Source organism: Nelumbo nucifera, chromosome 5 (assembly GCF_055504915.1).
Source record: "Nelumbo nucifera cultivar China Antique chromosome 5, China Antique-T2T, whole genome shotgun sequence".
Lineage (NCBI taxonomy): Eukaryota > Viridiplantae > Streptophyta > Magnoliopsida > Proteales > Nelumbonaceae > Nelumbo > Nelumbo nucifera.
The window spans coordinates 9,930,195-9,945,919 of NC_142653.1; the positions used below are offsets into that span (position 1 = coordinate 9,930,195).

The following is a 15,725-nucleotide window of genomic DNA, read 5'->3' on the forward strand; positions in this document are numbered from 1 at the left end:
AAAAGGAAATCAAATTTATTTAAAAATTAAATTTGAATTTGAAGAGACACGTTTTAAAATTGGAAAGGTGTAATTTGGATAAAACAAATGATTCAGTGCATCGCACACTTACACGTACACGTACACGCGCACCCGTGCCCCGGCTCGGCTTGGCGCGTGTGAAAAGCACCCCTAACCCCCCTCATATGCATGGAATATCTATAATCCTCTCCTCCTATGGGTCCCTACTCATAGAGGGAGCAAAACTACAAATATACTCTACTCTCACTTCTTTCCCATGCAATGTGGGACAAGGAGTCATTCAAGGGAGGAAAGGACAAAAATAAAAGAGGGAGGAGAAAGATTTTTGTAAATTTGAATCTCCCTCCAACAATCCCCCACAAGATTCAAAATTACAAGAAGATCGAACAATCTGAGCATCGTAGTGAGAAAAGTATTTATGGTGATGTCTTTTGGACTTCAATCAACACTTAGGTATGACAGGTTATGTTACAGAGTACGGGTGAAGTCAGATTCCTTCAACCTTTCCTCCTTATCGTAACTAGTTAACCGACCAACCAACTCAACTCACCAGTTCTTTAGTGGTTCTTTTGTTTTGGAACATTTAGGCTTTGTTCCCCTCTTGGAATCATGAGTATTTTCGAGAGTCAGCCCTAGGTCTCTCTTAGAAGCAGTCATACTTCACACTCACTTAGGTCAGTTATTAGTGTGTATTTCTCACACTATTCTTAACTGATTAAGAGCATCATGCTCAATCTCCTCAATTTGTAGTGAGCATTATCTTTTCTCGGCATCTAAAATGGGGCACAAATGATAGTGCTTTCCCAAGTCATCTAGCGACTCGTTTTTACCCATTCAACCTAATTCCACAGATCTCCTTTCACATAGGTTGGGTGTCCATCACTAATGACTTCGTAACGAGCTTCAACCCCATTCCTACCAATGCCTCATAAACCATCTTAGAAGTTTCTGGTTTGGTTAACAAATTTGCAAAGTTCCTTTCAGACCTTACAAAATCCAGAGCGATCGTACCTTCGCTAAGGTATTGTCTTACCAAGTTATGCCTTAAGCGGATGTGCCTTCTTTTACCGTTGTACGTCTGGTTCTTGGCTCTGGCTATTGCTGCTTGGCTATCACAATGGAGAGATATGGAAGGAACTGGTCGTGACTAAAGTGGTATATCTTCTAGCAAGTTCCTTAGCCACTTTGCCTCGGACCCTACCAATTCTAGTGCAACGAACTCGGTCTCCATTGTTGAACTTGTATTGCACGACTGCTTTACCGATTTCCACGATACTACTCCTCCACCTAGAGTAAACACATATCCACTGGTGGAAGTATTATCTTTTGAATCTGAAATCCAATTTGCATCAGTAAAGCCTTCTAAAACAAGAGGAAAATCTGAATAATGTAATCCAAAGTTTATGGTTCCTTTTAAATATTTTAATAATCTTAATAAAACTTCCCAATGTTCATTTCCGGGATTATAAGTATACTGACTTAATTTTCCCACAACTATAGCTATGTCTAGTTTTGTACAGTTCATTAAGTAGGATACAGATCCAATTATACTTGTATACTCCTTTTGTGAAACAGGTTATCCTATATGTTTCTTTAAGTGAATACTACAGTCAGGAGGTGTTTTAACCGGATTTATAGTCATAGTATCCAAATTTCCTAAGAATACTTTCTACATAATGTGATTGTGAGAGAATAAAGTTTTCTTGTTTTTTATGGATTTTAATCCCTAAGATTACATCAGCCTCACCTAAGTCCTTGGTATCAAATTTGGACATTAGAAATTGTTTTGTTTCTTTTACTACCTCTAGACTAGTTCCCATTATTAGCATATCATCAACATATAGACAGATCATGACTCCTTTATTATTTTCAAATTTGCTATAGACACATCTATCAGAATCATTTTTGCTATATCCATTAGTTACTAACACATTATCAAAATTTCCATGCCATTGTTTGGGAGGTTGTTTTAAGCCATACAGAGACTTAATTAGTTTACATATTTTATTTTCTTGTCCTGGCATTATGAAGCCTTCAGGTTGCCTAATGTAAATTTCTTCCTCTAATTCTCCATTTAAGAAAATTGTTTTCACATCCATTTGATGAACTATTAGTTTGTAAATGGATGTTATAGCAAACAAAACCCTAATTGTTGTTAATCTTGCAACCAAGGAGTAGGTGTCAAAGAAGTCTATACCTTTTTTTTGTCTGAACCCCTTAGCAACGAATCTGGCCTTGGATTTATCTATTGTGCCATCTAGTTTTAGTTTTTTCTTAAAAATCCACTTACAATCTAGTGCCTTAATTCTAGGTGGGAGATTTATAAGTTCCTAAGTGTGATTAGTGACTATGGAGTCTGTTTAACTTTTTATGGCTTCTTTCCAAAATATTGCATCAGGTGAAGTTATAGCTTCCTGATAGGTTACTGGGTCCTTGTCCACCAGAAATGTGGACATTCCATTACCCAAGTTTGTTTCTCTTCTTTGTGTTTTATTTCTCCTTAAGTTTGGGTCTTGCCTAAGTGAAGTACTAGTTTCTTGAGCATTCACTAGTTCTTGGTTTCTAATTTGGTTTTGGGAAGGTTCCCTATTTAATGTTTCTTTCCTCCAAGGGAAAATGTGCTCAAAGAACTCTATATCTTGGGACTCTATTATTGTGTTACTTTCGACAACATTTTCAATTGTTTTAATTACACGGAATCGATAAGCCGCACTGTTTTGTGCATAACCTATGAACACACAGTCACGGGTTTTTTGTTATAATTTCTTTCTTTTAGGCTTAGGTATTCCAAACTTTGCTAGGCGGCCCCAAACCCTTAGATAGTTAAAACTAGGTTTTCTGTTATGCCAAAGTTCAAAGGGAATCTGTCATTTCTTCTTAAGTGGTATTCTATTATATAAGTGACAAGCCGTTAGGATTGCTTCCCCCCACAAATTCAGAGGTGCACCTAAACTAATTAGCATTGCATGCATCATTTCTTTTAGTATTCTGTTAAGTCTTTCTGCAACTCCATTAGATTTAGGTTGATAGGGAGTTATGGTTTCATGTATGATTCTATTTTCTTCAAAGAATTTTCTAATGTTTTGTCCATCATGCTCAGTTCCTCTATCTGTTCTAAGTCTTTTTATTTTCTTTCCTAATTGATTTTCTACTTCAGTTTTGTAGTTTATAAAAGTTTGATCAACCTCATCTTTTGATCTAAGTAGAACTACTTTTGCATATCTAGAAAAGTCATTTGTAAATGTTATATAGTATCTTTTTGCTCCTCTAGCTTCATGACATTTAAGGCCTCTTAGATCACTATGTATAAGTTGTAACAATTCAGTTTCTCTTTGTACACGTTTATGATGTTTCTTAGTAAATTTTGCTTCTACACATACTTGGCATTTTTCATTTGTAAAATTACTAGGAACATTCAAAACTCCTAATTTACATAAGCGTTTTAAATAAGGAGCACTACGATGTCCTAGCCTAGCATGCCAAATATCAAAAGATTCAACAATATAAGTAGAAGAAGAAGTTGTTTTAATCATAATAATATCAGAGATGTTTAGTACAAATAATCCACCAGCATTGTACCCTTTTCCAATAAATACATTATTTTTAGTCAACACGGCCTTGTCTACTTCAAATGTGAGTTTCAGTCCTACTTTGTTAAGGAGTGCTCCCGATATCACCATCGGATCTCCGGCACATGTAGTACATCATTCAGCATTATGATTTTTCCTAAAGTTAGTTTCAGGAGCACCTTTCCTTTGCCGATGACCTTCGAAGTTTGTGAACTTCCCATGAAGACTTTCTCTCCATCAAATAAAGTTGTATACTCATAGAAGGAATTGCGGTCTCCACAGATGTGCTTGGTAGCACCAGTGTCCAATACCCACTCCTTTGGCTTATCAACTAAGTTTACCTCAATTACCACTGCTGCGATAACATCCTCAGTCAAATTGACTTTCGGTTTCTTAGAGTCCTTCTGGTATCGGAAGTTCTTGTAATGTCTGAGTTTGCCACATACATAGCAGTTCCCTTTCTTGTGTTGTTTCTTGAATTTTTTATCATTTTTCACATTCAAGTTCTTTTTGAATTTTGTAGTCTTTTCCTCCACCAGATTGGTTTTGGAAAACGGGTCCTCATCTTTCTTTCTGTTCTTTTTCTTCAATCTTAATTTGGACCACTACTTGGTCCAAAGTAGTGTCATTCCTCTTGTGTTTCATACCGGTCTTGAAATCATTCTATGTATGTGCAGTTTTTCTATGAGAAAACCGGCAATGAATTCATCTGGCAGTACCGTACCTTCTTTTGCCAGTTCCCCCACAAGAACCTGAAACTCATCTATTTGACCAGACACATCAACGTCTTCTTTCATAGTGAAGTGCAGGAAGTTGGCAATTACATATTTCTTGTTTCCAGCATTTTCTAGAGCATTCTTAGTGTCCAAAGCATTCCAGATTTCATAAGCATAATTGTAGGAAGAATAAACATTGTATAGTTCATTGGACAAGCAATTTAGGATATGGTTGGTGTAGAGGTGGTTGGCTGTAATCCAATGTTTTGCAAATAGAACGGGCTGGTTCCTCCATGTTTAATGGGTTTGGTTCAGTCAAAGCGAAAGCTACCCCTAACCGTTCTAAGGCAAACAACAGGCATTGTCTCCAACGCTTGTAGTTGGTTCCATTGAAGGGTTCAATTTTAGAGAAATCAAGAACTGTTAACAGTATTCGGTTCCTCATGAAGGGGCTAGTAGAGATAGGTCCTTTCAAAGAATAGCCTCTTCAGAACAGTGCACCTGTTCAAAGAGGCACAAGGAGGAAGAAGAGACACAAAAAAAAGAAAAATAAATTTATTTAAAAATTAAATTTGAATTTGAAGAGACATGTTTTAAAATTGAAAAGGTGTAATTCGGATAAAACAAATGATTCAGTGCATCGCGCATATACACGCGCATCCGCGTCCATGCCCTGATCAGACCCGATCAGGCCTGGCCCGGTTCAGCGTGTGCATGTGAAAAGCACCCCCAACCCCCCCTCACATGTATGGAATATATATAGTCCTCTCCTCCTATGGGTCCTTACCCATAGAGGGAGCAAAACTACAAATATATTCTATTCCCACTTCTTTATCAAACAATGTAGGACAAGGAGTCATTCAAGGGAGGAAAGGACAAAAATAAAAGAGGGAGGAGAGAGATTCTTGTAAATTTGAATCTCCCTCCAACAAGATCTAAAGCTTAGTCATGTGCATGAAGAAGATCACTACACTATTGTGTTGGACCGTAACTTTGAGGTCTCTTGGTGCTTACACTCAATTTTCGAAGACTGCCGGAGTATTTTACTTGAATTTCATCACTACCTTGTTTCCTACATCCCTCGTATAGGAAATAAAGCAACGCAAACCTTAGCTAAACATGTTTGTAATTTCTCTCGACCGTTAATTTAGTCGTCAATTCCGGATTTTCTCTTACTTGTTCTTTTGGGTGATTCAATTATGGATCTTTGACTCGTTGCTGTAGAGATTTGGATCAAGTTCTACTGCCACCAGGTTGATGGTATTATGAATATGGTAGGTGGGTGTGGGTGTGGATGGGTGACTACAATGATATGATATTAGGAATACGTTATGCTCAAAAACTTGGTGCCATTTAGCAAGTCTTTTTTTGAAGAATCTTCTTGTAGATTTGATAGCAAAAAGATGATATGAGCTTTTGCATTAAAATCTCAGCAACCTGAAGACTGTTTGATTAAGGCATGTCTTCTGGTGCATCTTTTCATGTGAAGACATGATGAAAAAAAAATCAAAAAGATAAATTTGAAATTTCCCAAAAATAGACCAAAATGGGCTTCATGCGTCTATTTGGGGCAACGTCTTTTGATAACTAGATTTAAAACACGATCTGTCAAGCTTCTAAACAGCTGACAACCGGCACAAAAAGACATGCCAAACAGGGTTTTATTACAACCATTCAATTCCTATCACAAAAGTAAACCAATCAAGATATTTATAAAAGTGGAGCAGCTTTATGTTAAGCAAGGATTAGCTAAATGTGGTGGTTGTTCAATAGGCTATGGAACTATTGATAAGATTCTATGTTAGTAATAAAATATAAGGGACTTACCCTTTTTTACGGTGAGGTCCATAAATTTATTATTGACATAAAACCTCATCATTGATTATATAGCTGACTAAACAGTTATTGCGTTCAACTAATCCAAATTCCTTTATATTGAAGCAGATCCAGCCTCAAACTTATCCTGTCTCCTATCCTTATGGTTAGAAATGATAAGTCATAGACTCATAGGTATCATTTCGTGAATGGGAAGACACCCAAGGGGTAGAGGGTAGGAGGAGAGCCAATTTTATCCAGTCCTTGACAATGTTTTAGGGCTGTCAATAAATCGGGTCTGAGTTGGGACAGGGTGGTTCTAGACCCGAACCAATTATTAAGTGGGACAAATTTACAGACCCAAATCATTCGGGTTAATGGCCGGGTCTATCAGGTCTGATCCGATAGATACAATTATACTGAAAATTAAATTTATTTATTTAAATAATAAATTAAAACTTAGACTTTGATAATATAGCCTCAATAAAAATGATAGTGAAATAATAAATTATTTATATGGTAATAAGTTACACTTTAACTAATATTATCTTATATATTATTTTTCAAATTTATCATTTCAAACATAAAATAAGATAAAAGTTATAATACTTAATAAAATAATTGGTTTGGGTATAAATTGGTTCAAAATAGGTAAAAAGTGAAACCGACCCAACTATTAATGGGAAAGGGGAACAGGTTGTACTCCTCACACAGGGGCGCCTCACAGATACATCCACCAGTACATTGGGAACATCTCCCATGAGTTATAACTTTTATAAGTACGGGAGATGTCCCAATGCATGATAGATGTGAGGCGCCCTGTGTGAGGAACAGAACCGGTTTCATCAAAATCATAGAACCAAAACTGACATCAACAGTTGGGTTCAGTTGGGACAATCAGTTATATTGGACAAATTTCTTAAACTATCATTATAATTCTTAACCTCTCCCTCTATCTCTGGTATCTCTGCTTTCCACCTATGCATCTCTGGTGCTAAGTCACTCTTCTCATGTCCTACCAATATCAAAAGACAAAACATTTCTGGTGGTTTCTCTACTGGCATCCGGTGTGCGGCTGTCGGAACAGAAACAACTACAGAGAAAGAAGAAAAGTGAGAAAGGTGCTCAAGAGAGAAATGATTGATCGATTTTCAGAAGGAGAAAAGAAAACAAAGCCACAAGCATCATGTCTACTTCGTTATCAGTGTATACAACTTTCCATTTATTCTGTGGACGGAGCGCTCCTTTAATGTCGAGCATCTCCTCCAGTTCATTTATAAGCTGATCATACCCTTCCAACACAGTCAAGTCTACAGCCCGACCAACTGCATATCCTTGCATATGCATCTTTATGTGACTTCTGGCAGAAGTACCGCAAATCTACTTGCTCTAAATCTCCTTCAAATTGAAGAAAAAAAGAACATCAAATCCTCATGTGGATTTTCCTCCGGACAAAAATTTCTAGTGGGTGAATTAGAATGTGAGCTTTTCTCTGAAATAGAGATGACGTGCTAGCACTCAATCGGCAGCCCATACATTCTCAATAGCTAAGCAAATCTGCTTTAAGTTTGCTTGTGAATTTTAATGGCACCGTATCCGAAATGTGTTCTCCAATGACTATCAGTTGCTTCTGGCAGATTAAAATATCTCGTCTTGGAGTTGAACGCTAAAGTGATGGATTAGAGTAATTGACTCCAGTAGAGGGGTGGCCACTTAAGAATTTTGTTGATCAATCATTATCAAAAGGAAAATGAATTACAGGGAAGGATGTATTCTCCAACGACTGTTAATTATTTCTGATGGATGAAGGGACTGTTGTAAGCTTAGATTCAGAGCTAAAGACTGAAACTAGAAGCTATGTTGGGATCTAAATCCGCAAGTAGTGATTCCTCTGCAAGAAAGGACACAGACGGAGATGGCGACAGAGACCCAAAAAGGAGATGCAGAGACTGAAAATGGAGATGGAGGTGGAAATGGAGTAGTGATTTGCTTCCTATCATCCTAAGATTTTTCATCCATTGGGTTTTATTTTGTAAATTTAAAAATAATAATAATAATAATAGAGGGCAAATTTGATATTTTGCTTTATCCATCACCACTTAACAACCACGTCAATTGTGAGAAATGATAGAAATACTTTAAGACAATAGAGTTAGCCAATTATCTAAAAGATAAGGGTAATTTAAGATATTTGTCCAAATATATTTATATAATTTTATTACAACTTATATGTATTAATTAGCGAAAGTACCATTTACAACATAGGAGGTTATCCGACCAAAGTTATCATCAAATGCGAGTATTTGGAATGTTAATTATACATCATTAGTATTAAACTGAGAATTATGAAAGCAAGAAGATTATTAAGTGGGTAATGGTTGGGAAAAAACTTGGTCATTAATGTCATTTGTATGATGACTTGTGTATGAAACAGAGAGAGAGAGAGAGAGAATTATTGATCAACACGTAAAAAATTACAAAAAAAAAAAGTAAGGTGGGGGAGAGTAGGAATGAGACGCAGCAAAAACAAAGTTCGCCCACTCTCGTTGGCGCACTTATTCGTGATAATGTCGTTGTCCAATGTGAAAAGTAGAAACGCCACAACTTAAAAAAGAAATGGGAACAAAGCGAGCTAGTGGTGATTCAATAAGCAAAAGCGTGCTCATCACCATTATTCTTTTTCTTTGAAACTTTGAGCCATTGAGTTTTATTTAATTCCGGATAGTGCTGCTTAGCGGTTACCTATCAGTATCAGTATCAGGAGCTGATCCCATCCACTGCTGGATCCCAATTCCCAAATAGGAATGCACCTCACCTCTTTGAATATAATGAGTGAGACAGAGACAGAGACAGTTACAGAGCCAGAGAGAGTTCAAAAAGTTCATGCTTATTCACGACCTCTCAGCTCAGCAAGTAGCTGGCAGAGCAACAACAACGAATGAATTAGAAGACTGATCATCACAAGTGTTAAACAAACGCCCATCAAAACTCTATTGATGAAAACCAGATCGAATTACTATTATGATGCTTCTTCCTCGTCCAGTACTTAAATAATTGGACCTCAAGCTCAAGGTGGGTGTATCAGTATTTTCATCCATCACCCCGTACGTCTATTTGTAACTTCTTTCTTCCAATTAAATCCCATTTTTCTATCTCCATTGGGTACTCATGACTTGTACTCGTCTTTACAAGGGGGAAAAGAAAGCAAAGAACATCCAAACAAATATGAGTACCATTCCTTTCCCCGTCAAATCTCCAGTTCTCACCTTCATCATCCTCACTCTCCTTCCCTGTTTCCTACACGCATTGGGGGACGCTGCAGTCTACAAAATAACCAGTAGAGAAGCTCTTGAAATCAACGCAGGTCATAGCGGCATCAGCGGAAAAGCAGCAGCAAGTGATCATCCACTTGGTGAAGTCTGCAATTGTTCGCCATCTCCTGCACCAGACCTAGTATTCGAAAACCAAAGGCTCGCTTTGGTGTACCCCATAATCCAAAGCTTCAAGAACATTATCACCTCCGACCCCTTGGGAATCACCAGTACCTGGGTAGGCTCCGACATATGCAACTACAGGGGCTTCTACTGTGACAACCCACCTGACGATCCGAGCGTCAGGGCTCTTGCCGGCATTGATTTCAATGGCTACCAACTTGCCGCACCTACCCTCGACGGCTTCATCGATCTGCTCCCTGATCTCGCCATCTTCCATGCCAACACCAACAACTTTACCGGCATCATCTCCCCGAAGATCGCCCAACTCCGCTACTTGTACGAGCTCGACATAAGTAACAACTTGTTCTCGGGTCAGTTCCCGACGGCGGTGCTGGGCATGAACGGACTTTCCTTCTTGGATATTCGTTTTAATTCCTTCAGCGGGTCAGTGCCAGCCCAGATATTCACGCAACCTCTTGACGTTCTCTTCATAAACAACAACAACTTCATGCAGACACTCCCAAATAACCTGGGAAATACTCCGGTACGCTATCTAACGTTTGCAAACAATAACTTCGTGGGTTCTATTCCGCGTAGCATCGGCAACGCTTCTGCGACCTTAGTGGAGGTGCTCTTCTTGAACAACAAGCTATCGGGTTGCCTCCCTTACGAGATCGGGCTGTTGACATCGGCGACGGTGTTTGACGTTGGGAACAACTTTCTCACAGGTCCTATCCCCTGCTCGTTTGCGTGTTTAGAGAAGATGGAGGTGCTAAAATTGGCGGGTAACCAGTTTTACGGCAAGATACCGGAGGAGGTGTGCGGTCTGGGAAACCTGGCAAACTTGTCCTTGTCCGATAATTATTTTAGATACTTGGGCCCAACCTGTAGAAGTTTGATCAAGAGAGGAGTGCTCGATGTGAGTAACAACTGCATTCACGGCCTTCCCAACCAGAGACCAGCAGCTGAGTGCTGGGACTTCTACTACTTCCATCTCAAGCACTGTCCCAGCTCCCTCCCGCGGTATAATGCTAACGTCGTTCCTTGCAACATCAATCACTCTTCTCTTCATTCCTTGCCGCCTTCGAAGACCGCAGTGTCTTTTACTTCGCCTTCTTACTCCGCACTGGTAAGTCATCGTCGACCGCCGCCGTTGCCATAACTACTAATTTACTTTAATTTCTTGATTATTATTAAGAATTGTACGTAAAGGAAAGGATATATGAACCCAAGAAAGAAAAAGGTTGTCCTGCACTCTCAAATAAGAATAATTACTACCAGTTTCTCTAATGTCTAATCCAAGGAAAGACTTGCTTGTCAATTATATTTAACATGTTTTAATTTCTCCAGTGTCTGTATATCTGTAATAATAAGAAATCTACGAAATGAATGGTTCTGATCATCGTTCATTGTGGATCGGAACTCAAAATGGTGAACGTTCAGTAGAGTTATGTTGTGTCAAAATCTGTGTACCTACTAATTGATTACTACACAAATCCAGAAATAACCATTGGCCCTTCAATCAGTAGCCTTAAGTTGTACGTAGTTGTTGCATTTACCCAGCATTACAAAGAACCAGCAGTCTGAATCTTATGCGATTCAATATCAAAACTAAAAGTGGAACGGTGAGTGTCAACATTCGTGATTGGATGTTAGTGGGCGTATAACTTTTGTTCCCGTTTCAAAGCATTGAGAGAGAGAGAGAGAGAGCTTTGCCAAAATATATGTAAGTTCTGTATTGAAATTAATTACATCTCGCGGCAAAGTATTAACTCGATCATTTACATTACATTATGATATTTTGATATTTTCCACTCCGCTTAAATGACAATGGAGAACACCGGGAAAATCAACTAATTCTCCAGATTTTACACCTTATTTTAATTCTAAGTCGATACAACAACGAAACCTATAAAAAAAAAAAGCAGCATTAATCAGCTCATCCTTCTCCATCTTGTATTTCTGCCGAATCAATAACACAGCCTAGAAATATCCAAAGATTTCGGCATCGAGTGATAAGCAATGATCAACCGCAAACACTAGATGTGGATTGTTGGGGCAATTAAAGCCAACTTCATAGTCGAGATGGTGGAATTATTTGATGAAGATAAAAGAAAAGATTAAGAAGGATATTTGTTAGAAAATTATTAAAGGACGGATAGGATATTTTGGTGTTCCAATTTCTAAAACCCATGGAAGCCAGGTGCATTCTAATTAATTAAGATGGAGCAAAGAGATAGGAATATATAATTGAAAGAAGTACAAGAGGAGATCCATTAATTCGTCCTGCATGCATGAGCTAATGTGGAAAAGGAGCTGACAATTGAGTCAGTCTGCAAATCTCTCTGACACACGTTTGTCCGCCTCAACAGATCAAATGGAATGTGGAAATTGTACCGAAAAGGTCTCCCAAGCCAAGGATACAAATTAAAGACTGCAAGCACAGAAAGGGTATAATTCTATGATGATGGAGGAAGATTTTCAAAGGCAGCCCGGCTTCAATCTCATCAGGTTGGTTGAATTGAATCCAGAATCACACCAAGCGCAAGCAGATAATAAGTTTAAAAGCAATGGTATTGTATTGCTGCTGACACAAGTGGCAATAATAACGAGATTAATATGAGTAGAAGAAATTAATGTTCCAAGACAGGATGGAGAATGAGCATGAGGAGACCAAAACAATATTGGGTTATGATGGACCACCACCGGTCTGGACTCTGGATGGGGTATTTACTTTATTTATTTTGGAGTCATCGCAGCCACAGCCCTTCTGGGTGATTTTACGGGTAATATAATATAGTTAAGGGAAAATTCTCGATAGTTACCCTATACTTTATGTCGACTGTACCCTAAGTTTTATTTTGAAATAATCTAATACCCATCGTTAATCGGTCATTAACTGACATGCAAAAAGACAAAAATGTCCTTCGATCTATCATTTCCCCCCGCCTTTAGTTGCAGAGGCTTGTTCTCTGTCAAGATTCTCAATTGAATTTGGCCCAATCTTGATAACTTGGTTGAATTCGATTTGTCGTCAAACGAATTCAATAGATCGATCCCAGCTGATCTCGATGATTTGAAATCACTTTCCGAGACTCTAAACCTCTCCTTCAATCATTTCTCCAGAGAGATCCGAAGATCACTTGGCAGATTGTCGGTGACGTTAAGCTTCAATCTCAAGCATAACAACCTCAGCGGACAAATCCCTCAAACCGTTAGTAAGATCACTTGGCAAACTAACGATGACAGTATCTGATACCAATTCAAAAAAAGGGCTAAAACCAGGTTTGATAAATATTAATCGTCGTTGCAGACGCCGCCGGAGTTGTCCTCATCTCTCGTCTCTCATCTTCTCCCTCACTTTCTCTCTCCATCCACTCCGTCGACGATGAGGATCAAAAAGTGATGGCCAATACCACCGTCTCCTCATCCTCCATCGCTCTCGTCATCGTCGTTGTCCCCTCCTCAACTTACACCAATAGCACCAGATCTCACCTCTTCTACACCCCAACCACCACCACCTTCCCTTGTACCATCTTCAGAACAAAAATGGTCATTGCACCCCCACTCCGATCTTCCCTTGCAGAAGACAACCGCCACCACTTCCGTCGACCCAAGCAAGAGGATCGACAACTCTCCGATCTGCAGTTCACCATGACTAAAGGAACCGACGGCTGGATTTGATCAAGCACCGAGATAGATGAATCCCACCACTCATCTCATCAACTCGATTGCATGCACAGCAGTCCTACTTCTACCCAAGTGAAGACTGAAGATTAGTCAAATCATGATTTCTCTGTTTTTCCATTTTTCTCATTCGTTATTTCTCGTTATCTTCTTCTTCTTCTTCTTCTCTCTCTCTCTCTCTCTTCTTTTTTCTTCAAATTTTGTTCAAAAACTGCACCAGCTTTCCGATGTCACCGGTGATCTAAACCGGCCCCCTTTTTAACCGGTACTCACCTCAGCACACATTAGCTGATTCTCCCCTCTCGTTCTTTTATTTCCTTTTTCTTTCATGTCTTGGTGCAACGATTTTATTGTGCACTCAGACCCCATTTTCTTTGGCTCCTCTTGCAGGACTCCCAAGCCAGAGAAGAAGAAGAAGTTGGTGACGACAAGAGATTTGCTGCTGCGACTAATCGGAGGTAATCAGTTAAAACGTCTTCTTGAGAAAGAAGATGATGAACAGTGTGTTTGGGTTCTGTTTCATCTTATCGAAAAAGAAGATGATCAACAATGTCCAAGGGTAATTTTGACATTTTTAAAAGTCTCAAATCGCACATGAGGTCACGTGATATACATAACTGATGGTCTGTTAACGGTAGGTACTAGATTGTCGCAAAATGAAAGTAAAAGTACTAGATTGTCGCGTTTTAAAGTTCGGATATTAAATTAGCATTTGGCCTAAAGTACAGAATACCTATTGGGAATTTTCCCTATAATTAACAATAAAAAGTTCACTTTTTTCTTAGGAAAAAGAAAAGGAAGATTTCAAAGGTCCACAATGTCTCAATTGGTTTGTATTTGATATTTGATATTTCTTAGGAAAAAGAAAAGGAAGATTCCAATACCTATTGGGAATGCGCTTGAGCACCCTTGTCATCGCAATTGGTTTTGAAACTGAAACAGCACCACAATGTCTCAACTGTCAACTGCACTAAAAATATTATTTTGTTATTGGGATTTGGTTATAATCAAGGAATGTGCAAATGTACAATATATGTCTGTGCTAGTGCTAGCAGCTGTTGAGTGCGCTTGCTTTCCGCCATTAAGAGTGGAGCTAAATTAGACCACCGCAATGAAGCAGCTTTTGGCTCCAGAGGTATCCCACTCCAGAAGCCATACCAAATTGAAAGCATAAAACCATGTCAATGTCATGGAGTTTCTACTTTCTAGCTAGGCTTGATGACAACATGTCTTAAGGCTCTATACTGTAGCCAAGATCTTCTCATTCACTACTGTGAACGATAACCAGAATATTCCGACGCAACGGTGCTGTATTCTACACTTAAGTAATCCGCACCTGCTTCCCCTTTTGATCATTGACCCTGTATTTGGCCTTGAATGTCTCCACGACGTGGGGTTTTGTAGTATCTCGATTAAAGAAAGAAAAATCATAATGCGCCCAATGTGGTTGCGATTAACTCTGTTTTTTCTTTTAACTCTTTTTAATTTTGGGTGTTCGATGGTTTTGTTTTTTCTTTTTCTTTTTCTAATACAAGAACAACTGCCACATCGGTAAAAATGTGTTGTTTTTGTTGTTATGCCACTTATTTTTATTTTAAAAAAATAAAACATTCACATTGAATCATTGACGAAAACCCCTTTGTTATTTGTTTGATTCCGCTGAATTATTATTATTTTTTTTCATTTGCTGCATATAAAATAGTTAGACCCTCAACTGCGGAAATAATCTCTTCAGATAAAATAGTTAGACCCCTTTGTTATCTCTTCACCCAAAAGGCTCCACACTTAACTTTATTTTTTTGTATTCTTTTCAGATAAATAATCTTGATGGCCATTCGAAAGCAGAAAATAAAGATTGAAACAACCAAGGTTTAACCTGCAATAGGGCATTGGTGGAAGGGCCCAGTTTCGATGCCAATAAGTCAAACCCCCTGTTAATTTCAAGCTCTTGAAGTGCAACAGCTCTATAGGCTACAACTCTCAAAATTCAAATTTTTTCAAGGTGGCAACTAGATTAAGAAGACATTAGATAGTCTAGCCAAAGCTGGAATCCAGAATTCCTACTCACGCAATCCTCCTCACCCCCACCTCACAGCACTTGCAGTATAGGAGATATTTCCGATGTAGGGGGGGAGTCCGGAACTGCTCCTCACATAATGCACTTCACACTGACCTCACAACATGTCCTGGCTGTACATTGAGAACATCTTCCAGACTTGTATTTATTAGGGAAAATTCTCGATTAGTACCCTGTACTTTGGGTCTAGTGCCACTTTGGTCCCCAACTTCAATATGCGACAACAGTATCCAAACTTTCAAAACTTGTCAATCTAATACCTACCATTAACCAACTGTTGACATCAATCGTCCAAATGTTGACAAAAAATTAACAATTTCAAATCCTTGCTTTTTTTATTCAAGAAAGTTGGGGTCACGTCTCAATGGGCATTCTAGACCCCCCAACTTTCTTGAACAAAAGAGAA

At 38.6% G+C, this 15,725-nt stretch overlaps 1 protein-coding gene across 1 annotated transcript; it reads left to right on the forward strand.

The window, feature by feature from the left end:
- The first annotated feature begins 8,951 nt into the window (after nucleotides 1-8,951).
- LOC104606985 (uncharacterized protein At4g06744-like) lies at nucleotides 8,952-10,845 on the forward strand. Its single transcript, XM_010272466.3, has one exon. The coding sequence runs from the start codon at nucleotides 9,290-9,292 to the stop codon at nucleotides 10,715-10,717; it is 1,428 nt and encodes a 475-aa protein (XP_010270768.1). The 5' UTR covers nucleotides 8,952-9,289; the 3' UTR covers nucleotides 10,718-10,845.
- Nucleotides 10,846-15,725: the final 4,880 nt, after the last annotated feature.

Coding starts and splice junctions, on each gene's coding strand:
- LOC104606985 (XM_010272466.3), top strand. CDS start 9,290: ATGACTTGTACTCGTCTTTACAAGGGGGAAAAGAAAGCAAAGAACATC.